The 27,470-nt window shown below is 39.3% G+C and overlaps 2 protein-coding genes across 7 annotated transcripts in view; one reads left to right on the forward strand and one right to left on the reverse strand.

Moving 5' to 3' along the window:
• CCDC30 (coiled-coil domain containing 30) overlaps positions 1 to 13,563 on the reverse strand; it is a 33,486-nt gene extending 19,923 nt beyond the window's left edge. For 2 of the 5 annotated variants that reach the window (XM_072427181.1, XM_072427180.1), the window contains exons 1-9: positions 11,693 to 13,562; positions 7,455 to 7,637; positions 6,165 to 6,285; positions 5,361 to 5,545; positions 4,098 to 4,187; positions 2,896 to 2,961; positions 1,919 to 2,072; positions 1,194 to 1,265; positions 683 to 798 (exon numbers count right to left, since the gene is read on the reverse strand). In XM_072427181.1, coding sequence (XP_072283282.1) covers positions 683 to 798; positions 1,194 to 1,265; positions 1,919 to 2,072; positions 2,896 to 2,961; positions 4,098 to 4,187; positions 5,361 to 5,545; positions 6,165 to 6,285; positions 7,455 to 7,637; positions 11,693 to 11,701 — 996 coding nt within the window. In that variant the 5' untranslated portion in view covers positions 11,702 to 13,562. Of the gene's footprint in view, positions 1 to 682; positions 799 to 1,193; positions 1,266 to 1,918; positions 3,027 to 4,097; positions 4,188 to 5,360; positions 5,546 to 6,164; positions 6,286 to 7,454; positions 7,638 to 11,692 lie in introns of those variants that run through there. The other 3 variants (XM_072427182.1, XM_072427183.1, XM_072427186.1) reach the window with 3 other exon arrangements.
• Positions 13,564 to 13,972: 409 nt separating this feature from the next.
• UTP3 (UTP3 small subunit processome component) lies at positions 13,973 to 27,396 on the forward strand. Of its 2 annotated transcripts, none has more exons than XM_072427187.1 (16): positions 13,973 to 14,066; positions 16,906 to 16,990; positions 17,085 to 17,141; positions 17,678 to 17,734; positions 18,782 to 18,929; positions 20,211 to 20,285; positions 21,176 to 21,300; positions 21,969 to 22,115; positions 22,556 to 22,627; positions 23,109 to 23,149; positions 23,235 to 23,331; positions 23,521 to 23,661; positions 24,446 to 24,558; positions 24,649 to 24,709; positions 25,208 to 25,315; positions 27,255 to 27,396. In XM_072427187.1, the coding sequence occupies exons 1-16, from the start codon at positions 14,050 to 14,052 to the stop codon at positions 27,342 to 27,344; spliced, it is 1,434 nt and encodes a 477-aa protein (XP_072283288.1). In that variant the 5' UTR covers positions 13,973 to 14,049; the 3' UTR covers positions 27,345 to 27,396. The 2 variants fall into 2 exon arrangements, with proteins under 2 accessions (XP_072283288.1, XP_072283289.1); XM_072427188.1 differs by having other exon boundaries at positions 21,179 to 21,300.
• The last annotated feature ends 74 nt before the right edge of the window (positions 27,397 to 27,470 follow it).

A 27,470-nucleotide genomic window follows, 5' to 3' on the forward strand; every position in this document is an offset into this window, starting at 1 on the left:
GTGGTAATCCAGCTGAATTATCAAAACTGTGATGATATCAGTTGTTTTTCTGGGTATGCACTGACATAAGACAAAAAAAGGCAACAGAGATGATATCTTAAAGATCTGCATGTTATCTCATAGCAACCAGGCTGAGTACAAAATAGAGTGACCCAAAAAAAGCATGCAGTTAGTAAAGTCAGAAATCCTGAGCTTCATAAATGTTTTGGGTCAGAGGATAAAATTCTTGTTCCACTAGCAGAATCAATGGGTAATCAACTGTTAAAAGGAGACTCGGGGAAGCAAAAACAGTTCTAATAAAGCAAATATTTAGTTTGACTTTAAGTCTGAGTTTTCAGACTCTAATGTAAGTCAGTAGTGACTGGTTCTCTTTTAGGTCATATTAATAACTGACAATTTAACTGCTCTCAAGTATCTGCCACAGGCAACTGCTGCAGGATACACTTTCACCAGTGAAGCTGGGTGATCCAGCAAATGGATCTGGAATAGATTTCCTCAAAGTCATTTGCTAACAATTTTTTTTTTAATCCTGGATCAGATCCATTCAAGGTTTGCTGGATCACCCAGCTTCACTCACAAAAGTGTATCCTCTCCAGCCTTGGAGAGCTTTTAGAAATCAGGCCCATTAAGGCAAGGTGGCCCTTGAGATGGATGGTAACTGCATGCTCTTAGAACTCCCTACCTGTTCCATTTGTTTCTTCCTTTCAGAATCCAGTGTTTTGACTCGCTGGCGTAAGGCGAGGATCTCCCTATCTAATCGAAGGTTATGTTCTTTGGCTTTTTGCAAATCAGCAGACTCTGTATACATATAAATCATGTACAACATACATTTAATTCAGATGGTAAATGACAATATACATGTTTAAAATAGTGATTCCTTTATATAGCACATAGTAAGTTTTCTGGATCCTATACAAACACCCTTGCTATAAGGGTAACAACTTTGAATATAACTGCACGTGGAAATGAATACAACAAGCAGCGGTGCTGACACATATGGCATAGATATACTACACAGTTCTCATCATCAGTCTCTGTAACTGTCTCCCTACTTTGATGTCGCACCTTGCATATCCATCATTTTGAACCTTGGTATGGTTCTTTGTTTTTTCTTTTGTGTTAGTACAATTTTAAATTCAATAGGTTTTTTAAAAAAGATTAAAAATGTACTGTATATATAAAAAAATACGTACCACTCTCTTTCAGGGTTTTAAGTTCCTCTTGAAGCACACTTATCTCTTGCTGCTTCTTTTCTACAATATGCTCTGTAATAAAAAAGAAATTTGATGGTCATAGCACAATCATGGAAAGTTGGGTTGGAAAAAAAATGATGAAATAGGACCCATCACTTTAATCTCAAATAATTTTTTTTTTAATCTGCAGGTTTTATTAAAATAATACCTGGCGATTCTAAGAACTTCCCCAAGCGCTCTTCTGAGCTGTCACCCTGCACATGCAATATTGATTCTGATAACAAACACATCGTACAAGATCGGGAAACTAATTCAGGGAAATGATCTCCAGCAAACTTTGGAGAAAGTGCATGTAGATAGGAAGAGGCTGGAAAAGGCTGCTTGAGAACATAAGCAGCTTAATACATCACTGTTTATATAATGTACTCATCAGATCTGTATAACCAACAAATACATGTTGTCAGATTTCCAGCACCAGCCTTATATTATAGATATGGGTCTTCAATTTTGCAGGCGAATTCAGGAGAGGGAATATGACCATCTTGCTTGCTTTGGTCACATTGGAAACCACAGTCAATAAGAAAAAAAATCAGATGGCTAATTTAATATATCAGCAGCTGGGTGGGCTTTGTTCTTTATAAGTTCACCTTCATGTATTGCCAATTAGACCCTATAGCCTGCAAAAATAACCATAAAATGAGAAATAGATCATAATACTAAATTACCAAGCTCAGTGAGCTCTTTTTTCTTAATAAGTAGATCATCAGTCAGCTTCCGAATCTCGTCATGAGCCATTTTCAGCCTTTGGGCGGCTTCGTTTAGATCCCTTTCTACGCACTCCCTCATTTTCTTCTCTTTTTCAAGTGCTTCATCAAATGCCTAAGAAGCCAGATAAATGCCATTAATGTTATTTTTTGATTATCTAGAAGGTTCACTGGATGCCTCGCAGTTCTACATGTTATTTTTTTTAAACCAAGTCAAGATATAATAGAAAGTGTCCTTAGTGATCGGTCCATGATAATGTAGCAGCAAAAGTTTTAATGCCTCCATCTCCCACCTGTAGCCATAAGCATAAAATCTCTGTAAATCCAGGAGTTACGGGCTTATTCGTTAGATAAAAGATTGCCACTTTTTTCTCTATTTTCTTTCTGATCTCTACATTTGAAGAAATGATAGAGGTTTTATGATGACGTTTGTTCACCATACTATAGTAAACCTAAATCAGAAATCAGAAGCTCCAGTCACTTCAAAGAAGTACCATGAGCCAGTTGCATTTTGCTAAAAATGCCCATGGACTTACACTGTCGTCACTTATCTGAACTTTAAAAGAGGTAATAGGCAATAACAGTAGCAGTGTTTGAAACAAACACCTCTTCGGGTGTATCCTATAGCATTCACCAATATTAGAGTCACAAAAACAGTTTGGCATTCAAAAAGTGGCAAACATGCTTGGTAAACATTGCAATCCCCATATTTCAATACTGAATGTGATGATCCTGCTAAAAAGTGATCTTTTCAACTGATTGCCCATTGCCCACCAGTGACCCAGATCACCAAACAATAACAAACATATCATTTTTGTGCAATGACCCTTTAAAGGTGAATTGTTTTATGGTTGGTGCAATGAATTGTTAGAAGGTTAGACAGCAACTTTAATTGTTAGTTGTGTAGTTAGCTATATCATGCAATAACGTTAACATACTGCACAGTCATTTTTACGAGTCCCAAATAACTTCTTCCAAGGTTTCTGAACTGAGGACAAAGGATCCTTTAGAAAGAAACATTTTACATTATTATTTTTTATGTATAGTAAAAATAAAAAAGACTTTTTAAGCACGTAATTATATTTGGAATCCTGAATTGTTATAGGGAGGCTAACAACAACAAAAAAAAACAAAACACAAAGTTCAGCAATTAGAAGCTAAAGCGAATAGTTTTTTGGAAACACTATTTAGAATAAATGGTTCAAATAATGTCAGAAACACTAAAATCTAACTCACAGCCACATCCTAAGTAGAAAAGCCCCCTGTCCCATGCAGATAAGGTTAATTGCTCTCCATTTGAAGACTTTCGATCTGCCCTCTAAGTAGGAGCTGCAGCTCTCCAATGGGTGAGGAACAAACCACTATTCCAACTGGAAAGCCCCATTTCTGGTCCAGATATATTGAAGCTCTCCAAAGATGGAGAGGATACACTTTCATCAGTGAAGCTGGGTGATCCAGCATCTATGATCTATCAAAGTGTGTTTACTTTAATACCAAAAGGCTGCATTTATTTTTTGGTGCTTTGCCTGTAATCACTGAATTTTCAATTCAAATGCAGTGCACCATGAATTCTTCACACCTTTTGCTTTGATGATTCTGGAATTTTGTTAAGCTAATTTAAACTTAAATTTCAGCTTGGCTTCAACTAGTACAGCCAGAAGTGCACTAGACTGAACAGATAACATGTTATTTGTAAAAATAAAACATTGAATAAAATTATTTTGCATGTTAAAAGAATACAAAATACACTGACACATCTGGTACTGAAGGATGCTGCTCAAGTTATATCAGCTATCCTTGCTCTGGCCAGCTAGAGAAAAGACTTTGTAAGATAACCACAATTCTAAACAGGCCAGTGAGTGGGCCCTGTGTTCAGACATCATTATGTGTGTCCAGGACCAGGGATAAGGGGCATAGCCATTATTCACTGCAATATGGAGATCCATTGAGTCCTGCAGTTTCTTGTTGCCTGTGGCTTTACGTGTGAGAAACCCTTGCAGTTTTTGTGATTTACAGCTTCCCTAGGATTAGTTTTCAAAGTTTATTTTAATCTCAGGTTAACCTTAAAAATAAACATTTTAAAGTGTCTGAACCCTAAAGTAATTGGACATTCAGTATTGTTTAGGGAAATAGAATATACCTTATTCATGGTTTCCTTGGTGCGTCTCATGGATTCATGTTGCTGATACAGTTCCTCCTCCAGTGTCCGATGAATATGTTCCAATTCATCCTGCAAAACAAAACCATTAACAGTATTGTAATGCCTTTCACTAAGCAAGTGCTAAATTTAGTTACATTCAGTCTTAAACTATTCTTACTGGCAATGATTTTATAACAGATAATTAAAGGATTAGACCCAATTACAATTAAAATTTCTTCCTGGCAGGCCTAATTATTTCTCAAATCAATGGTAAAGTATCCCCATCATGGTGCCTGGTTCTGTATTCCAACTCAAGCAATATTCCCCAGTATTCAGCTATCCCAGCAACCCAAGGGAACCACCTATTTAAATCTACATATAACAACGTAAAAAAAGGATTTAAATGTATGTGGTATACATAGGGTCAATTTGCCGATTTCTACTTGGGTCCACCCACCACAGATTAAAGTGGACCTGTAATGAGAGACTAGCTAAATGCCCATGCTGAGCTGGCTCTAAAAAAAAATACTGATTGCCCGGTCTCTAAAGTTGCATTTTGCTGCTCCTGGCTGTTTCCCAAGGTCTGACATTTTAAGGACTTTTAGGTTTGGCTTCAACCCGATCTGGCCATGATATTGACCCTTTTGTTGTCTACCATTAGTCTCAGTTTATAGACTTTGTGCCTAATTTATTAAAGCTCTCAAAAGCTGGAGAGGATACACTTTCATCAGTGAAGCAGGGTGATCCAGAAAACCTGGAATGGATTTCTTAAAGCCATGTTTTATTTGTTAGTAAATGTTTTGAATCCTGGACGAGATCCATTCCAAGTTTCCTGGATCACCCAGCTTTACTGATGAAAGTGTATCCTCTGCAGCCTTGGATAAATAATAATAAATCAGGGCCTATGCATTTAGATCTCACTGCTTCTGTGCTATACTTACTGTTAATTTAGACAAGTAAAAGCCTTACCTGCTATGGAATATATAGTAAACACCAAATACAATACAAGGGAATTTAAATCTCTCATGGTAAATCAGCTGCTTAAAAAACAGGGCCAGAGGATGGTAGGAACTGTTGGGGCTTGTAGATTACTGATACATATTACACAGATACTAGATTGTAAGCTCCTCGGGGCAGGGTCCTCTCTTCCTCCTGTGTCACTGTCTGTATCTGTCAGTCATTTGCAACCCCTATTTAATGTACAGCGCTGCGTAAAATGTTGGCGCTAAATAAATATGAGCCCCAAATTCCCACCAGTTTTACCTGTCGCTTCTCACTGCCAAGATTCTCTGAGCAGGAGTCCATTTTTAGCTCCAGGGTCTCCAGCTTCTCCAGAAGTGTGGCTCTTTCTACCAGCAGATAGGCCACTTGCTCACTGGGACTGCTCTGGGCGATCTCACTCAAGCCTTCCTGATCCAGCATCTCTTCAACTTCCTTTAACTGGGATTCTGAAATTATGTCACAACAAAAAGACACTTATATGAACGGGCAACTGCATTTCAGTTTATGCAGAGAAGTAAAACTTTTTTAAATTATTAAGTAGCATCACAAAGAAAATGGCACAACCTTTTATTCCTCACTTTATTAATCAAACCCTCTAGCTGCTGATGAATTAATGTTTACAGAGGGAACATCCTTATACACAAGAGCACTTCTGCAATATTTCACATTAAATATGCTAAAATACATAACAGGCTACACTAAAACATATATTAAGGTAAAAACTTGCCATGTGCCTTCTTGTGTTAATGGCAGAGAAAGATTGTGCCACTGAGAAATTATGACCACTGATATAAGGAATAACGACATTATCTACCAATTCTTTATATATCAGGAACTTTGCTGGTGTGACCTCTGCGATTATATGGATCTCCACACCTAATGTGATGCTTCTGTATTTGTTTTATATTATAGAGAATTTACCAAGAGGAGCTGGAACACACAAAGGGGACTGTCCACCAGGAGAAATAAAATCTGGTTGGATGGAATAACTAAGCTTTATAATGAATTTCTTACATTGGCCTTGAATAAGTACACATATACACAATAAATAAAAAGTTGGCTCACCTTGTTGGAATTGCATCTTTTCAAGTTCAATCCTTAGCTGTACATTTTCTTTCTCAAAGTCTGTAGTGAGCACTTCTCTCTCTTCGGTAAGACTCCGAATATGAGCCACATAGCTCTCCACCTTAAACAGAATAAATGAGAATCAGAACTCATCTCCTTACCCGTACCACTAACCCACAGCCCATCCATCTCAATGACATTTCCGGTAGCTTTGTCTGACATCACTGACATTCAGGTCCTGGCCCTCCTCACAGTACCAGAGCAGGTCTATTCCTGCTACCATTATTACCCGAAGAAGCTCACCCATCTACCTTCTTACTCCTTCCAGAGGAAATGCAAGCAGTAGCACGCATATAAATAGTAAACCCCTAGGTTTCTGAAGGTAAAGGATCTGAGGCCGAACTGAGGCTGTAAAATTGGCTAAGTTGAGGTCTAAATTTGAAGGAATTATGACTAGTTTTGAATTGGAGATGGTTTAAGGTTTTGAGAGTGATCTCAGGCTTGAAGGTACAGGAATTGGGGATAATCTGGGGTCTAAAGTTGAAGAAATTGGAGATGATCTCAGGCTTGAATGTAAAGGAATTGGAGAGGATTTGGGGTCTAAAGATTAAGGAATTAGAGATGACCCAAGGCTTGAAGGTAGAGGAATTGGGGATGAACTGGGGTCCAAAGAAGAAGGAATTGGAGACAACCTCAGGCTTGAAGGTACAGAAACTGGGAATGGTGAAGAAATTGGAAGAAATTGGAAATTGGAGATGATCTCAGGCTTGAAGGTAAGGGAATTGGAGAAGCTTTGAAGTCTAAAGATAAAGGAATTGAAAATGATCTCAGGCTTTAAGGTCCAGGCATTGGAAATGATCTCAGACTTGAAGGTCCAGGCATTGGAAATGATCTCAGACTTGAAGGAAACAGGCATTGGAAATGATCTCAGACTTGAAGGAAACAGGCATTGGAAATGATCTCAGACTTGAAGGTACAGGAATTGGGGATGATCTGGGGTATAAAGATGAAGGAATTGGAGATGATCCCAAGCTTGAAGGTACATGAATTGGGGATGATTTGGGGTCTAAAGGTGAAGGAATTGGAGATGATCTAAGACTTGAAGGTACAGAAATTAAAGATTTGAGGTCTAAAGATGAAGGAATTTTAAATAGTCCAGGATTTGAAAGGTATTGAATTGAAGATGGGCTTTAAAGGTACAGGATTTGGACTTGATTTGAGGTCTATGCATTCTATTGTTAATCATTATATTTTCACTTTCATAACCCAAGATTTTACCACAACACTCACCTCTTTCATTTCTTCTGCCTGTTGCTGTTTCAGCTCCTCCAAACTGTTATTTGCATCCAGTAAATTTCTTTCTGCTACTTGGTAAAGATTCCACAGGAAGGCCATGTATTCTTCTGTTGAGTTTCCAGGATTCAGACCTTTCTCCTCCAACTTGCTCACTATATCCTCCACTTCATATTGTACCTAATAGAACAGACAAAAGTATACCATATTGAATCTGAATATGGCTAATATGGCTGCAAACCCTCAATGGCCCTGATTTATTAAATCTCTCCAAGGCTGGAGAGGATACACTTTCATCAGTAAAGCTGGTTGATCCAGCAAACAAGGAATGGATTTCTTAAAGCTATTTTTTATTTGTTAGTAAATGTTTTTGAACCTGGACCAGATCCATTCCAAGTTTCCTAGGTGATCCAGCAAACAAGGAATGGATTTCTTAAAAGTATTTTGCTAATTGTTAGCAAGTGTTTTCAATAATGGATGAGATCCATCTCAGGTTTGCTGGATCATCCAGCATATTGTAAAATGTTGAATTTTCTGCAGGAAAGGGTGATTTTTATACAAATGACTACAGTGATGAATTATAAGATATTGTTTAAGGTTTATTAATCATTTAAACTAACCAAAATGTATTCCAATCTGAAAAATAAAAGGAGAATTTTATAATAAAAACAGAACTACTTAAACCTGTTTAAATCAGCCATTCCCTTTTTTTTCCTTCCTTTATGTCATGGGATGGGGTGGGCACGTTTAAAAAGCGAAAAAGTAGAATAATAACTGACATTACACTGATAATATTAACTGACAAGGAGCAATAAAAGTTTTGCTTAAACTTCTTTCCATTTTCTTTTCTAAAATTAGGAAAAATAATAATTTGGCGGATCAGGTGAACGGTATGATTAATAGTTTCTGGCAATTCAGTATGGGGAGGGGTGCACTTTTTATAACAACCTCAGAATATGATCTATTCTAAAACTCAGGTCACAGCTGGAAATAGAAGAGAGGCGACGTCACACGAATATATCTTGGCTGTGTTACTATTCCTTTGTAATTTCCCCAGGAGAAGGCAGCATTTCCATATTAGGAAGCAAAGTATGTTCAGGAAACCCAATACTCCTTAAAGAAAAACCTGAGCTTTGCCCAAGCAAGACAACGTAACAGGTTCACTTTAGCAGCGGGTAGTGACAACAACGCTTGGTGTAAACTACAAATCAGTTGGCCTGATTTTTTAAAGCTCTCCAAGAAGGTAGACAATCATGGGAGAACCTAGGAGATCCAGCAAACCTGGGATCCGGTTCAGGTCTAAAATCATTTGCCAGCTAATATCAAATGCACATTAAAGCGCACCTAAACTCAACATTTTTACTTTACATTAAAGGATATACAACCCCTCTATGTAAAGTAAAATGTAGGTGCACCACCACCGCCGCTGTGATCAAGACTTAATGGGAGCGCAGAGCCTCCTGGTATACCTATGTCACACATCCCGGGAGGCTCTGGCTCCTTGAGCTCATACCCTGTTCTCGGGCATGCGCAGAAGGGGCTTTATCCACCAAGGGAAAAGAGATCCCTATCTCACGCATACGCAGTTAGATTGTCTCTCTTTTTTTCCCATTCTCTGATTTTTTAAACTTCTCCAAGGCTAGAGAGGATACACTTTCATTAGTGAGCCTTAGTGATCCAGCAAACCTGGATCACCTAGCTTCACTGATGAAAGTGTATCCTCCCCAGCCATGGGGAGGTTTAATAAATCAGACCCATTCTTTCAAGTAATCACCAGTATAAAGCAAACTCCTCCAAATGACCACCAACAGAAGATGTATTCTTCCCGACACCCACCAGCGTGAGAAGATCCATCACCCACTGACCTCCAAATTTAACAGCCTCTCAGTAACAGTTCAGTTTCAAAAATTTGACTGCTCTCACTTATAAGTATTCTCATGCATGTGGGTTATTTCTATATAATCATGTAAAGAGTGACCCCATGGCCGCCCCTCGCTGTGTGGTATTTGGAGGACACATCTGAAGACATGCAAATCAAGCAAATAACTTTACAAGGAGTTTTCAACACAGGCTAGGAAATAAAGGCTGGAAACAAAACAGAAACCTCAATACTTATTTACTCTGACTAATTACAAACAGGAAGGACAAAAAAAGACCTTTGGGAACATAGCTGGAGTGATTGATAGACAGAAAGCAATCACCTCCAAATTTTTTTCTATTTCACAGAAACATTCAGAATGTCATTATCTAATGCAGCTTTTTTCAGATTCGGAACATGGGGGAACCCTTGAAATAACTTTTAGGACTTCTGGAAACCCCTGACAGCATTTATAATAAGCCCTGGTCACAGTTCATTAGCATGGTGGCCATTGGGAAGAATGTCACCCTTAAAGAGCCAAAATTATCGTTGGTATCAGTTAAACTGACCTGAGAATAACAAATTCCTCATTGCTCAAGGAACCCCTAGCAACCTCTGGAGGAATCTTGAGGTTCCATGGAACACTTTTCAATGCTTGAAGCTTCAACAAAAACCTAATTCTACAGATATTTTGAGATCATTGCATTGCACCAACTGCTTCCCATTGGGAAAGATAAGCTCCATACCAAGCTCCATACTCCATACCTTTTCTCGATCCAATGTACCCAACCCTATAAAACTTTATACTGCACTCAATCTATAATCTCCTTCCCAAAATAATAAATGCATTCATTTTAAAACTCTGATATAAGGGAAAAGTAGTGCTGAAAAGTTATTCTGGAGAAATCCAATTCTTTCTTCCTTGTATTTGGTGGGTGGGTCAGGGATCTGTGTCTTTTGCCTACACGCTTTAAACTAAAAGATTTCCCCTTTTCATTTCAGGAAATTGGGAAGTATAAAATGTGGTAATCAACAACTGCAGCAGAATTCTCCAATGGCAATAATTCAGACAATCACATGGGAAACATTGCAATTTGTTGATTTGGACTGACCATAGCAAATTTTGGGAGCTTTTGGAACTTTCTGCACCTCATATCTAAAACTTCATATTGGTGCCCATAAGTTTTTGTCTCCAGCCTCCAAATATTTTTATTAAACAGGATTTATATAGCACCAACATATTACGCAGCGCTGTACATTAAATAGGCAATAAACATTAAATATTGAGGTGTTACCCATACAGCTGTATTTCCCAATAGCCACCCATAATTTTTTTTAGGTTTTAGATAATATAAGAAAGGGTTCAAACACTTCTCAAGTCATATTTTGCTGTCTGTGTGCAATAGGAAATATTTCCTTCCACTTCCAGAGATGCAACAGGCAGTGAGAGAAGATCTCTTAGGGCTCTATTTATAAAACAGGAAATCAGACATTCCCTCAAACATTCCCTTTTGGAAATCTTCCAGGTCCATGTGTTTCAATGGCAGTAACTGGATTCCCACGGGGGAATGTCTGATTCCCTAAAGGGTTTTTAGTTTTGGATAAAATAGCGAAGTATTTCATTGTTTCTCGTGTCCCCAATGGTGAGATACAACCCCTTTATTTGTCCTGGTGACCACTGTCTCTAAGATCAAGGGTCCGATTTATTAAAGCTCTCCAAGACAGGAGAGGATACACTTTCATCAGTGAAGCTGGATGATCCAGTGAACCGGGAATGATCTGGTACAGAATTAAAAAACATTTGCTAACAAATAGAAAATGATTTTGAAGAAATCCATTCCAGGTTTGCTGGATCACCCAGCTTCACTGATGAAAGTGTATCCTCTCCCGCCTTGGAGAGCTTTAATACATCAAGTCCAGAAAGTGAGAAGAAATCTAACATTCTGAGTTGTCATCAGAACAATAGATAAGAGGAAAACCTTCAATGGGAACCCGTGCTCCAGGGACAACGCTTTGGGATCTTGTTAAGTTTGAAGAGATTTCCTTTGCTATTTGGGGAAAGCTGCCAATATACTCAGTTGAAAAGTCAACAACGTTGGAGGAGCAGAGTCTATAATGTATGAAGGAGAACACGACACTCCATTCTCTTATGGGAATAGGAATTTGAAGGAACTGTTCCCAAAAGAGACACAAACAGCAAAAGTATGATGGAATTTCTTATTCTTCCACTATCTATGTAAAACTTTTGGGTGGACTTGCATTAAATAAATTAGGTTATGGCTACAACATGATATTTTAAAACAATTCTTTAATAAAAATTGCATGAAAACAAAAGCATGGAATTAAATATTAACACAGAACAGGTGGTCAGCGTTACCTTATCCATTGTAGTTAACTCCCAGTCTTCATGTCCTCATTGCAAGAACCAGACACAGTGGATGTACCGGGAGATTGGGTTGGGCTGAGCGCAGTCCATGTCTCATGTCCACAACCAAGGGAGGAAATCCGCAAAGAGGTTACAAGTATATACACCATGGGGCTACAGGATGAGGGCATCTGAATTTCTTATTTCTGAAAAGCCAAATGGTCACAGGTCCTTATAGAGACCCAAATCAACTGCATCCATCAACCTAACTTTATAGGGACAGTCCAGTGATATCAACAATTACTCTACATCAGCTGTGAGACATAAAAGCTTAGGTCATCCAGAGAATGAACAGATTATACCAAGTTCACACATTGTAGCCAGCCAATGGGGTCTGGAGACCCTCAAGCTCCACTTCTTAGGTCCCAATCATCACCAGGTCTCCTAAGCTAAGTACCATAAAACACCACTGTAAAAAGAGAGGCAGCGTCCAAAAAGACTTCTACAATAAGTAACCAGAGTGAGGACTTTTTATGTCCAGGTCTATGTTATGCCCTAGGTATAAAAACGTACATTACCAAATGTTCATAGCAACTTCCATCTATACTTTAAAGTTACTGTGAGCTACTTCCAAATCCTACGATCGGTAGCCATAATCCAGTCCAGGTCCACCAAGCCCCGTCATCCTGGAGAACGTCAATCCCAGTTCCCACTCTCCAAGTCACGGTCTTCTTTATGAACTAGGCCAACTGAATAGTAGCTAGAATTAAAACCATGTGCAATTAATTCTATGGGGTCAGATCAATCCCAAGCCCATGCACAACCAAGTCCTACAGACTGGGATAATTCAAGTCTCACTGGCCATAGCACTTTTAAACCCAACTTTCTAGAACTTCTCAAAAGTCTACTAGCCAGGTTTTTGTCGCTTTTAGGCACAGCTGTCAACTCAATGCTAGGTAGGCTTATAACTAGATCTCACATGGGTTCTAACAGTTAGGTCTTGCCCATGCAAAGACCACTTCCAGCTGATGGGTTCTAATAGTTAGGTCTTGGCCACGCCAAAAATCACCTCCAGATGATGAGTTTTACCAGCCAGGACTTGGCCACACAAAGACCACCTCCAGATGCTGAGTTCTACCAACCAAATCTTTGCCACGCAAAGACCACCTCTAGATGATGAGTATTACCAACCAAAACTTGGTCACACCAAAAACTCCTCCAGGTCATGAGTTTTACCAACCAAGTCTTGGCCAAGCAAAGATCACCTCCAGATGATGAGTTTTACCAACCAAGGCTTGGCCACACCAAAATCTCCTCCAGATGATGAGTTCTTCCAACTAAGTCTTGGCCAAACAAAGATCACCGCCAGATGAATCAGACAACCTGTTGTAAGACAGTTCTAGGTCCCAATTGCCAGTAGTCCAAACTATCCAAAGCCAATCAGTATGTATGTATCCGACTATACCAAGACAAGCAAATGTCAAATAAACGTCAGATTTTGGTGCAGATCCACTTCATGGTGAAGGCCTACTGATTGGAATACCCAAAGTCCATTGGTAACACCCCCGGACCCTCTGTCAATGAATGGCCACCCCTGCCCAGGCCCAGAGGAAGCAGGAGCCCAGTGAAAGGAGAAAGTGGCTCCCAAGGTCCAGAGAAGCCTCAATGACCAGGATCACCCAGCCCTACACCCCATTCATCCAATCACCATGCTGCTATGGTCCCCCCAAAGTCCTGGACTCTTCTAGCCTTGCCAGTCCTCCTCTAGGTTGCTTGTTTCCCCCCCAGGTATCAGTCAGTCCTCCTCCATCTTTTCCTTAGTGATATCAACAGGTAGCTGGGACGAGCAGAACAAATCCTCCGATCCAGCCCGGGACTTCCCCCCCTCCACCTCCTTACCATATATGGCAGCACAGGGCGTCGTCATAGCAACAATGGAAGCCGGCTGCGTGTGCTGTAGAATTCTTTCCGGAATAACAAACAAATCCGATACAATGTAACAAACACAAACAGTTCTGGTGTCAGCAACATTATAACGTGTGCTTAATTCACTCCGAACATGCAGCTCTTACTTATATATGTATTTGTTAGGATGAGTATCTATACAATGAAAATATGTACTCTCACTGGTACATGAAGGTAAGGGTAGAACTACAAATGCCAGAATGACTTTACAGCCATAGAGGAAAAGATACAGAAAATAAAAAGCCGGAAGCTACATACATTATTTATTCAGAGAACTAGTAAACAGATACAAATAGAGTTTTGTAGGAACGAAACATTTTGACTGCTGTTTCTGGAGGGGCTGTCTAAAGTGACGGACAGGAAGTGGTAAACACGTGGGAGTGGAGACTGGAAAAGAGGGGAGAATGGTGAAACCTCGCAGGTGAGTGATCGATAGGGAAATATGGGAAAGAGACAGAACTGGTGATGTGTGTCTAGGTGGTCAGAACTACGGTACTGCTGCAAGGACACACATCCAACTGGCCCACATGGAGAACAGGACTGCTCTGTGCCTCCTTCCTATTCAGCTGTCACTCTTTGGTTTGTCTATGTATCCACCACACCAAAATATAACTACTAAAAGTATCATAGTGCACTGCATTATTCATCCAACTATTGCATATTACAATTTTATTATAATTAATCATTTATGCTTTAATAAAATAGGAGCATGGCAGATGGCATGGCTCATGTTTTTACATAGTGGGTAGCACAGAGATGGGGAGGGGTTGGTATACAGGAATATGACCCAGATAACCCAGGGCTGTAGGCCCAGTTTTCTCAGGGCTAGTGGGGCCTGTTTGTGGTAAAAAAAATGTGGTGATACAATGTTATCAATATGTAAATCTATAGGTTTGTATAAAAATTGTGGTTGGCACACTGGTGTGTGTGTGTGTGTATAAATGTATATATTATATATATATATATATATATATATATAATTTATTAATTACACACACCCTAATCAGCCAAAAACAATGAAAGAAACCAATTAAACCCAAAACAACACACGTGCAACAATTGTATTTGGAAACGAACGATTGACGACCGATCTGCCTATAATCTTTAACAACAAAAGTGCACAACGACGCCGATGAACGACCTTCCCAGCAGATCTGATTGGGTGACGATCGTTCACAATCTATTGTGTGTATGGTCGTTCAGTGATTGTGGATGGTAATGCAGTACACTTTCTCTAGTACGCGTCATTTCATGCATTGTTCAGACGATCGTATCTCGTGTGTACATTATTGGTGGATTATGTTTGAACGATTGTTTCGTTACAGCATGTACGGAATCGTGCACTATACGATTGTTTAAAATAATCGTGCATAATCCTTGATCGGTCATCAATCATTCATTTTTTAACAACAATTATTGCATGTGTGTACGTAGCTTTACCGTTATCTGTCTTCTGCCTGGTGCAGAGGGAGTGCCAGGCGCCGCCATCTTCTCTTTTCTTCTTCCTACATCACCCGATCTCGCACTGCACAGGTGTGAGATTGGGTGATGTAGATTGGGAAAAAACTTGCCGATCTGGCTGCGCATGCCTGAGATCATAAGCAGAAGGAGCAACCAAGAGGCTCCTGGGATGCCCTGTGCTCCCATTTATTCTTGATTGCCTTGATACAATTACATATAAATTATATAAAGATTTCTTTGTATTGGACTCAATACAGCTTTTTTGTATTGAGTTCAATGCAAAGTGATCAGGAAATCGACGTCACCAGGAAACCCCGGAGATCGTCACTGCACTCGCGGGGAGAACACAGAAGAGAGAAGACGTGTCCGGAGGAGCTGCGGGGACCGGGTAAGTTTTTTTTTGGAGAACGACGGGATGATCACAGCGGGACCAGGTAAGTGACACTTTTTTGCAAGTGTCGGGTTTAACGGGTGGTTAAAGAAAAAGGTTGTCTACCCAGTATTCTCCCCAGCCCCGTTTAGCTGAGCTCACCACCTTTTTAGTTACCATTCCGCTGTTTTTGGGTCGTTACTGAACATTTGGGCGCAATACAGGGGCTGCAACGCAGCTTTAAAAAAATTCCGGGTTAAACACTGTCTACCCTTTTATGTAAAGTAAAAATTCTGAGTTTAGGTACGCTTTAATGTTATGTTGATCGCCCCTTGTTCTGCCATCAAAGCATGGATTCCACAAGATCTCCTGTTTTTTATTTTTAACATAGTACAAATAGATGGTGCAGTACACTATAATACCTTTGTTAGTATGTAGTTGTGGAGGGGTCTATTCACAGACAGACCAAAGAGTGACAACTGAATAGGAAGGAGAGGCAGAGGTCTATAGTAGCAGCAAATCATCAATAGAACACAAACAGATCCTTTAAGTTGTGATGCCACTGCTGGTCTGTCCTTTGTGATCTCTTTCCTAAAGAAATGAGGCATAAAAACACAACTATTCGTATGATCTGAAAGAAAACCCAATTCATCAAACCAGGGCACCATCTTTGTTGCTTGATGGCCCAATTCTGACAGTCACATGGCCATCCTAGCTTTTTTTATTGGTAGACGGGTCAGCTTGGTCTGAGACTTTGCCGCAAAGCAGAATACATTGTGTTATATGACACCTATGCTCAGCAATTTGTTCTATAAAACCAGATAGTCTAAAGGAGCAATTCAAGCATTGTAGACACAGAAGTCTAGGTGGAAGCACAGGTACGGCGTATTAGAACTGTACATGGACATTACAGTCTGTGGTACTACAGTAACGAATTACAGCTTTGATTGCCGTTGGAAAAGGGTATAAGGAATTGTCCAGTTTACCCCCATAAATACCACACTTACTTCAATCAATTTTCAAGTGCTTGTAGCTTTTGATACCAACCTAGTGGGAGCAAATAAAATGTGCACAGCTTTGCACCCCCAGTTTACATTCTCTTACATATTGATCACTGTCTGTAGTAAAGTCTTTTTAAATGAAAGTGCTTCCTCCTTCTGTGGGAATACCAGCATCATCAGGACATGGCTCCATTACTGCTCAGTGCTAAACCCAGATATTTTTTTAAGCTGGGTGGGAAGAAATTGTAGGCGGGTGGCAGGCCCTGTGTTATGACCCAACTTATGGCACTGCTGAAAAGTGCTGGGTGGTGCCCCCAGCTAAAAAGGGTCGGAGAGAATACTGATGCTGTACTGTAATCATAGCCTGCAGCCAATGTAATGCTTCTGTAAAATATATGATAAATGTATTATGTTTTATTATCTTGTAGAAGTCGGAGGCTACAAAAAGCCAAAACAGATGAGTTTGTGTACGATGAATCCATTTCCAATGCTGATATCCCTTCCACAAAGGAGGTAATACCCACCAATCAGTCTAATGTGCTTCTTTGTTATATGCATCACTCTTGTTGTTAAAGTTGTAAAACAATTCTTTATTTTTATATTGCAGCTCTCTTCAAAGTACTATAATGATGAAATTGATGATTACCATGAGGGGAAGATCAAGGTAAATCAATTTACATTCATTATGTTCTATAGTATAAAGTCAATGCCACTATGCTGACCTCCAGGCAAAATGTGCTAAGTAAAAAATATGCTTTCGGTATAAGACTTCTGCACTGCTGATTTAAATGAACTATTCATTTACATGTGTTTACCTGTTAATAAATGGCAGATATTGGCAACAGTGGGCCCCTCTGGAGAACTTATTTAGGGCCCTGTGGATGGTTTTGTGATCCCCCCCCCAAAAAAATAGTTCCAGTGCATGGGTAATAAAAATAAAACTGCCCCAGCCTCGTTACTTGCCTCTGCATTCATTTTTATTTTTTTACCACCACTTGATGTCTTCAGTCCCCCTGGTTAAAAAACCCTCAACATCATTTATCTCGGAAGACTAAGGACATCCTGTGAATGCAGGGCATCTTGGACCTGCCCCCTAGGGGGTAACACTGTGGGATCTTATACTAATGTTGTGGAGCTTATATTTACATATCTGTGATTTCTGTGCAATGAAATAGTCCAACCTTTTGGTGCTCGTTTCAGAGTCTGATGGAAAAAGGAGTAAAGTTTGACAGCGATGAAGAGCAAGTTGACAGTGAGGTAAGTGTAAACAAACTAAACTTCTACTTTAACATTAATTAATAATGTAGAACTATGGAGACTCCTTGGTCCTCTTGTCCTTGGTCCTTGTTCAGCTTCTGATCAGATGGAGCTCATGCACTAATTTAAGGGTAATCTGACCAATCTGAATTATGTCCAGTTGTGTTTTATATAATATGCCATTACCTGTCCAGAATTGTGTAGTTATTCTTTGTTTACTGTCCTAAAGAATCTCTTCCTATGCTTACCTTTATAGTTGTTACATAGTAGGTTAGGTTAAAAGTAGCACAGTTATCTTCTATGGTTCTGTACAAAAAGATACATACAAGGTGTTAATATTTAAAATATAAAAAAAGGTCGAATTACGTAGCATTGCTTTTATTCTCAGTGGTTGGGTCTGGAAATGTGGAACTACACTGAAAACTGCAAGTTATAGTGCATTCATTGACTTGTCACATATGCAGCTAAAGAAGCTGTTGTGTTTTACACACCAGGCTATGTATTTTGCCTAAATTTATCACACCAAGATTCTGCTAGGCCCATTATTGAACCCATCATTTTATTTGAATAAACTGCTAGGTAAAATATTTAGTAGACTGGGCAGCAGGATGGCTCAATAGTCAGCGCTCGGTTTCCAGTTTCAAATCTTGGCTAACACATCATAGATTTCCTATGTACTGGAAGCTCACCTCCCTTCACCTGGAGCTCTGAAATGTCTAAAATTGATTAAAAAATGAGTACAAAACAACTTTGTGTCGTCTGTATACTAAATGGTAGATGGAGCCTCTCTGATAATACAGCCAAACAATATAAAAGTCGTATGCTCTTCAAAGAGTTTGAACATTCTCCCCATGTTTCCAGGGGTTGCTTTCATATTCTAGAAACATACCGTCGCCATCCTTTTTGGACTCGCAAAGCAAATTACCAGCTTCAGACCGCGCATGCATGGGGAGCCAGGTGTCACTCAAAGAGGAAAAAACTATCCTCATAGTGACGTCAAAGCTATTTGATATGCATTTCCACAATTCTTTCACTGTATCATTGTAGGATGAGGTTATGCCTCTTGACATTCCTGACGACGACGAGGATGATGATGATGATGAGGAAGAAGAAGAGGAACAAGGTGATGAAGAGGCAGAGGATGAAGATGACCAACTTTCAATGGGAAGTGACCTAGACGATCGTGCAAAAGATGGTGAGTCTAATTATACAAATAACTTTTATTGTCCTCGGTTATTCTGTGGAATGTAAGGGCCGGATATTTGTAGAATTGTATAAAGTCTCACTCATGATATAAATTGTAAAATATAAAGATTATAAAGATTTAGATATATTTTCAAAACACAACTTGTCAAGATCCAACCAGGATTTAACTGTAGAATCAGAAAAAATCACTTGTTTCCAGCGTGTTGATGTGAAATGTGTTATAAATTGTATATTTGTAATTAACCTAAAACTGAAGTTTAGTCTTTTGATCTTTTCTTTCCTGGTTTTTATCCCCCTTCAATATCAAGCTGATAAAAAAATTAAATTAAACCATTTGTATTATATAAATTATTTTAACTTTAGTGACAAAGTGCAGGAAACAAAGATCTTGCTGGTGGAAGGGACTGAGGGGTTGAAGTTCACCGTGACTTCAGAACATCTTGCCTCAGCATTTCTCTCAGTCCTGATACAAATGGTGGACAGGATCTCAGGAGTACAGCTGTAACATTAAAGATATAGCTGGAGTTTAGCTTTAAACGCTGTAATAAAATACTAAGAAATTAATGAAATGCTTCCTTTTCCTGGAGGAAGCCTCCTTTACCAAGGATATGCCCAAAAGCTTAGTCATGTGACCATCTAAAAGGGACAATAAAATCATTTGATTCTCCTTTTAGCGAACCCTAAATGACCAAGCACTGGATATTGTCCCCTTAGTATAGGAAAGAATTTTATCTGTTTTTATCTTCATAAAATGGAGCTGCATATTATACACACATGCCTTTCCTGGACTTCCATCTGATTGGAGAAGTGATCAGATTATCAGTGGGTCTGCTTGCTTGCACTAGACCTCCAGTGTTTTTCCTAAAGCCTTTTATTATTGCATAGACCATGGTTACATTGTAAGTCAGGTTGAAAAAAGGCATATGTCCATCAAGTTCAACCACTAGGGAAATAAACATATTCCAGATATAAAACATAGTTGATCCAGAGAAGGCAAACAAACCCCTGGTACAATTTGCTCCAATGGGAAAAAAATAATTTCCGATTCCATGAGGCAATTGGATGTTCCCTGGATCAACAGTTTCTGTTATCTTTACTTTAAAGCTTTAATACCCAGGTATATTCGGGCCTTTATTATTTTTATGTGTGTTTGATTATAGGTTGTTGTTCTGTCTTCCTTGAGACAACATATATTATTACAGGTATAATAATAAGGTGAATAACAAATGACCGAATGCTTTATCTCTCAATATGTTATCTGTGACTTCAGATCTGCCGGATGCTTTGGCCTGGGGACAGAAGAAGAAGATCTACTATGACACTGATTACAAAGAATTCAGTAAAAGTATGTATGGCTTCATTGGAGTTTTAGGAATATCATTATACCAAGTGTGAAAGTACTGGTTAATTGTTCTTGTCATCCAGAAAATGGCAATGATATGTTATGATGCTGTAATATTTTTCCAATATTATTATTACTAAACAGGTTTTTTTTACAGCGCCAACATGATATGCAGCGTTGTACATTAAATAAAGGTTGCAAATGACAGACAGATACAAACAGTGACACAGGAGGAGGGGAGGACCCTGCCCCGAAGAGCTTACAATCTAGGAGTCATATCACTGTCATGGTTGTTACCTGGCTTGCATTAAATCACATCATGCTATTCAGCCTGATTACATTGGGACTCCCAGGAAGGAGGACAGGGACGGAGTTAGGAATGTCCGGGGAATCTTGCTTGTATTGAAGAAGCCAATGGCTGACCTGGCCATGAGCTTTTCCCATCAACTAACATATGATATATAATTTCTTAAAAAAAAAAGTCCTTGCTTACCCATAGCGGGGTTGGCATTTGAGTTTTTGTTGTAATATGCTCATCTTTGCAGCATTGTTTACTTCCAGTGAAACTAAACCCTCATATCTGCGAAGGCTGGTGTCCCATTAAGAACTGCAGATGTGGTAATATGCGGGCCAATATAATAATTGGTTGAGAGCGGCCAACAGCACTCTGGAAGCCATGATTGTTCTTCCCACATGCCTGCCTAGAAATCATGTACCAATAGATTGTAAATGTTGGCATGTTTATTGATTTTTTAAAATTTTTTTTTTTTTTTATCAGACTTGAGTTATCTTTTTTGGAATCTGCTAAATTGTTTGGCTTCACTTCCATTTAGAAAGTAGTAGTGGCCCAGCATGCATGAATTTTGTAGTGACACATTGTTTTATTTATAAAGAAGTAAAAAAAAGCAAAGAGGAGCTAGAGGCCGAGGCCGAGGAGGAAGAAGAGGAGGCACAAAATATCCAGAAACGCTTGGCACAGACCCTGAGCGAGGAAGATTTTGGCCTGGATTTTATAGAGGTAAATGGATTATTCCTGTTTCATAATCAGAACAAAGTTCTGTATCCCAGGCTCAAAAAGCCCATATACTAGGCTTGGGAATTGAACCCCCACAGAATGGGCCAGACAAGACCGTGCAACTGCTTTGAGGCCAAGAGCACTGTAGCATGTGGCTACAAATGGATTTTATGCAGGTAGACTTAGTATTTAGGTCCAAGGTGTCGAACCCTGGCCCGTGGGCCCTCAAGATCCTGTTTTTTGGCTTTTAATGAGAAAAGGCTTTTAATGATGATAATTGGAAAGACGGGGTCCCCTTATTTTTTTCTGCTTGTAAAGAAGACTTCATACTTTTTGTTCCTCTGTTGTAGATTTATTCTTTCTGTTGAAGAGCTGCAACATAGTATTCCTTTCAGAAGTGTGTTGGTCTCAGTATTCTCACTGTGGATCCTGTGATCTGTCATCCCCAACATCACTGTTTTCTCCTAATGCTCTAAGGGTCTGGGAACACAGAAATTGGCAAATATCAGCAGTGTGGTTGGTGGTACTGTGTAGTATGAAGTCTTTACAGGCAGCACTTTTTTCCATTTTTATTGATTTAGTGACCATCATTTTCATGGTTTTACTATGGAGCCTAAAGAGGACTTTGGTTGAACTTGCACATTGAGTGTTTTATTTCTTCACCCTTGCAGGAATTTAGTGAAAAGCAGAGCGAGGAGAACCTGTCCAAGGAGAAGATTGAGAAGGATTTAGAGAAGATGTCTGATAAGGAGAAACGCAAGTTGTTGAAGAAAGAATCTCCAGAGCTTTTGGAACTTATTCAGGATCTAAAGCAGAAGGTAAAATACTAAGATTGAATGTATGCTCAAGAGAGGAATCTTTACCACAATGGGAACCATTCGACTGTCCTCTAATCCGGTGTTTCTCAACCTCTTTATCATGGCGGGAACCACTTGAAATAACTTTCAGGTCTTCAGGGAACCCCGGCTATAATGTCTTTATCCCCAGCTCACAGTTCATTGGCTTAGTGGTGAGTGGGAACAGAGCCTCTTGCTTTGCTAGTCATTTGGGAAGGCTGATGTCATTATAGGTATTGATGTCAGTGGTAACTGACCTGAGAGGCTGCTTATTGCACAAGGAAATCTGATCTAAAACAGGAATGATAGGCTGTTCCAAGATGTGGCTCAGGTTCTGTAACTACTTTTATGAACGGCACACATAGTTTATTGTTGTACTTTGTCATGGCTCTAAGTTTTCATATTTGCGTTTTTTATTTTAGTTGGAAGAGGTGAAGAATGAATTGGAACCATTATTGCAGATGGTAAAAAATGGAACCATCCCTGAAGGCAAGGTAAGTGGATGTATCAAATACAATCAAATACACACAAAACTGACATGGTCAGAAAGTCAAAAGCTAGTGCTGGGCTTTCTCCTTGTATAATTTAGACTGTTTTGTAAAGGATAATTGATATTGCAAGATGATTTGTAAAACAAAGATACCAGAACCCCAATCCATTATACGTTTCTGTTACCGCAAGACCTTCACTTCATGGGTTCGATTTATTAAAGCTCTCCCAGGCTGGAGAGGATTCACTTTCATCAGTGAAGCTGGGTGATCCAGCAAACCTGAAATGGATCCAGTCAATCTTTCAAAACATTTGCTAGCAAATGACTTTGAAGAAATCCATTTCAGGTTTGTTGGATCATCCAGCTTCACTGATGAAAGTGAATCCTCTCCAGCCTGGGAGAGCTTTTAATAAATCAGGGCCAATGTCTTTATATTTCAGTTTCATAAATTGTGGAAAAAAAAAAGATATCATTGTGTTTTTTAGGGTAGTGCCTACATAAGGACGAAGTACCAGCTGTATATGAAGTAAGTACTATAATTGGCTTCTTTTTAGTGATTTTATCTGTCTCTGTGCACAGCTTGGAATTAATATCTTGTTCTCTTTTTCTAGTTATTGCACAAATATCAGCTATTACCTGTTCCTGAAAGCCAAGAGACTTCCAGTCACCGGGCACCCTGTCATAGAAAGATTGGTCACCTATAGAAATGTGAGTGCACCACATATGATATCCTCGTTGTTTTATTATATTCTATAATGTATTTGTTTTCTGCTGGGCCTCTTTTATTATCCCCTCCATCCAAAATATTGTTCAAGCATTTATATTCTGATAAAAATGTCGCCTTTTTTGCTGATTACCTTTCCTCAATGTGACATTGTGTAACAAATATCATTCCAGCTAATAAATGAATTGGCGGCTGTGGATGAGCGATTATCTCCAGAAATACATTTGCTCCTCAGTGAAGATTTCCAGAAAAATCCTGATGCGCTTAAATTCCAAAATGGTCAACCAAAAGCTTCCAAGAAAGTGGCTGTCAAGGTAAAATTTGTAAAGTGGAGGGGGGGGGGGTAGGTTTTTAAATCTGAACAGCTTTGGGCTGGATGCCCCTCTGCACAGCCAGGCAGTTGACACATTTAGTAATCTAACATAAAGGATCTAACAGTCTGCTCATACTGTACAATGAATTGGCATTCATGTCTCCGGTAAAGTAGTAAGTGGAGTAGGTAGATGTAAATGTTATCACAAGAGTGGATGGGCAGAATCATTATAAAATAAAATCATTCTGGGGACAGTATATGGTCAAAAGTTTGTGTACACTTGTAAGAATCCTATTCTATACCCGTGGCAATAATATGTAGTTGTCCCCCATCCTTCACCTCTGATGTGGCTATAAAAGCCCAGTTTTTCACAAAATCTGGGAGTGCCTGCAGTAAAATTTTGTGCTGTTATTGATTGGTGGGATGACCTGGCTCTGTCAACTTTCCAATTCTTCCCAAAGTAGCACTGACATCAGAGCTCTGTACTAGTCACTTTCTACCATCAAACCATTTCTACCATAAAACCATTTTTTTTTGGAGCTATGAATGCTGAGCTATGGTGGAGCAGAAAAGGAACCCTAACAAATCTGTTGCCACAAAGGTAAAGGAATATAGCTGTCTATAATTTTTTATCATTAATATTACACTTCACTGGATACACCTGGACCCAAATATTTAGAGGGTGTCCACATACATGAAGTCACTTTCCACTCAAGGTGTGGGCTCACATATCCAATGCATTTGTTACAGATTTGATTGGTTGTATGCTTTTGTATTTAATGCAGCGCCCTCTGGAGGAGGCTGACTCCGATCTGGATGAAGATGATGCTTTGAATTATTATAGAATGATGGAACAAAAACTACTAGAAAAACGAAAACGTGGGGAAAAAGAGACGATGTATGTATTGAAGGCTTGGCGTGATGTATGTTGTAAATGGCAGCTTTATTTTCTAAGATTTACCTTTTGTGTGTTTTGTTTTTTTTTTAGCAACGAGATGCTAACAGAAGAAGAGTTGGATCCCAATGCAAAGAGAGCGATTACATACCAGGTAACAATACCAAGACAGCAGGCAGAGAGATTGGATTATCCAACAAGGCTGTGATGTAACACATTGCAATATATGTTCAATGGGTCTGATATTTAAAAACCTTGCAGTATATTTTATATTGTAAAAGAACAGAGCTAGTACACCTTGAAATTGATGGTGACTTGGAAACTGCGGTATGCAAACTGTCATTTATATAGCACCATCATCTTAATGGCACTGTACAACAGACAATACATAGTGCAAACAACAAGGGAGATCAAATTTTGTCCTATGAATAGCTAACCTAAGATGTGGAATATTCTGAATTCTGGACTCCCCAAAGCCAAATTTTGAGGGCAGCTAAGCCCATCAGATTCCAGATATCATCTTTGGACGGTGTCACCCTCTGTGGGACTATTTTAGTACTTACGACCACTATATTCCTGTTACTATTTGTAGTATAAAACAAGATGGGATGTTAATCTGCTGCGGCTGTTTAATTTCACCTTCTAATTTCAGATTGCCAAAAATAAAGGACTCACACCTAAAAGGAAGAAGATCGACAGGAATCCCAGAGTTAAACATAGAGAGAAGTTCAGACGTGCCAAGATCCGCAGAAAGGGCCAGGTATGTTCAGTGTCAGCTGTGTGTGGATTTCCTGGAGTTTCGTTTAGTAATTGGCGTTTTGTATGGAGCAGAGTTTTAGCCAGGATACAACCGCTGGGACTGCAAGTTGTCTGGCTGTGGCTGTTTCAGGGCCCATCAATGTGTCCACTGATAGAACCAGTTTAAATATAATATGGCTCACGTTTAGGGATACAAATGTAAAGCAGAAGACAGAAGTTTTTGACTTGAAGTTTAACTTTTTGTCAAATATTTATCTTCTGTGCTGTCCTCCAATGATGATGGGTCCAGGTTCCTGTCAATGTTGTATCCCCTGCTGCCAAATCCTCTGGGTCACCTTGCAATCCTCTTTGACTATTGAGTAGTCACTGATGATGCGACTCTTGTGGATGTGTGCAGATATGTTGCAATATTATCCCTCCCCCTCCCCACTGCATCTTCTTCCATGACTCAGTTGCAGATTTACTTTTAATAATAATAACCATATGAATAATAATAATAATTATTATTACTATTAATAAACAGGATTTATATAGCGTGGTTATATTACACAGTGCTGTACATTACAAAGGGGTTGCAAATGACACACAGGAGGAAGAGAGGACTCTGCCATGAAGAGCTTAAATCAGCCTGCAGTCTGACTATGTCTGCATAGATTTGTATAGGGCTGTCCTGGAAAATGTCTCCATTGACCAGGACAGCCCCATAGAAGTCTGCCAGCTCAGTAGCTGTGCCGGATGGATGTCTGCCTGAACGTTGCACAAAAAGTGACTCTTCTAATAACTGCTGGGAGAACATATTAAGTGTTCCATTTTCAGGACTAAGCAGATTAGAATGTAATGGAAGAGTGCGGATTAAGGATAATTGCATTTGTCAGTGTTTTTCTTAAGTGTAAAAATCTCCATGCACACAGTGTCACCAATTCTGATCATCTCTTGCAGTGTTCAACCCAGAATGTTTTTTTTAAGCTGGGTGTGAAGAAGCTATAGGTGGGTGGCAGACCTGTATTATGAGGTTTCAGTAACCACCCAAAAGAGCCAGGTGCATACTGAAAAGTGCCAGGTGGTGTACCCGGCTAAAAGGGGCTGGGGAGAAGATTGTCTTGTGATCAGGTCAAGTTTCTGTCCTCTAGGTGCCCCTTCTTGTTCATGCTGGATAACATTTGTGTCAAGCAGTCACCCTGGTTCTAGCTTTAGTCTGTGCTGATGGGCATATGCAGCATGCGTATGACATTAGATTTTTCAGAATTAATTTAAAGCATTCTCATAGATTTATAGTGAGATGTAGTTCTAAGGTGCACACAAATCTTTCTATGGTCATCAGCTGGCCATGGCAATGATCATCATATGTTGGGTGACCTATCTGGTGTTAGTGATCATGGGATAAGAGATTTTCATGGCTGCTGTCCTGTCCTCAAAATATGCCCACTGTCTGCCCATTTCAGAGCATTTCAACTGCACATCTGTTTGGAAAGCAATATCATTTGGGTGAAAAAATTGGAATGCACGTACTGACTTGGTATTAAACATACATGCTCCAGGCTATTGGCACTGTTAGTGAACTAGTAAGCTTTAATACAGATGTAAATAATTCAGATTTTACTGACTGGTCTGGATGAAAGCCTTGGAATCTGGATCTTAAAATCAAGTCAGTAATATCACTGTTGACTTAAAATGGGTGAGTGACAAGTGAGGACATTGTCATAAAGGGAATGTGCAATGATGGAAAAATGTAAAAAAAAAAAAAAAAAAAAAAAGTTTGTCACCTGTCAGTCGATAGCTTTTTAATATGATTGTGTATGTGACTGACTGAAACAAATCTTTCATTGAATGATTAGCTGCATGGATATTTCTGTCAGCACAGTTCTTTTGCAATGTGACATGAAGTTGTAGAAGCCACTTCCTTTGCTTTCATATAACACATTCTTGAATTCATCTTCCAGGTTCGGGAGGTCCGCAAGGAGGAGGCCAGATACTCAGGAGAAATATCTGGAATCCGCGCAGGAGTTAAGAAGAGCATCAAGCTTAAATAACACCTTTGTGCAATATATTATATTTTATATTAAATACATCTTCTATTTGTAAGTGTGCTTGTTGGGTGGTTTACACAACTGAAAATTGTTTGATCTGATGTCAGGAATGGTTTGTAGATCATTGTT

This window comes from Pyxicephalus adspersus, chromosome 11 (genome assembly GCF_032062135.1).
Source record: "Pyxicephalus adspersus chromosome 11, UCB_Pads_2.0, whole genome shotgun sequence".
In the NCBI taxonomy this organism is placed as follows: domain Eukaryota; kingdom Metazoa; phylum Chordata; class Amphibia; order Anura; family Pyxicephalidae; genus Pyxicephalus; species Pyxicephalus adspersus.

Bases quoted from the DNA above. Each gene is read 5' to 3' on its own strand.
- UTP3 (XM_072427187.1), top strand. The intron at 20,286-21,175 runs GTATGTATGGCT...TTATTTATAAAG, and splicing joins TTACAAAGAATTCAGTAAAA to AAGTAAAAAAAAGCAAAGAG. The intron at 23,662-24,445 runs GTAAAATTTGTA...TATTTAATGCAG, and splicing joins CCAAGAAAGTGGCTGTCAAG to CGCCCTCTGGAGGAGGCTGA.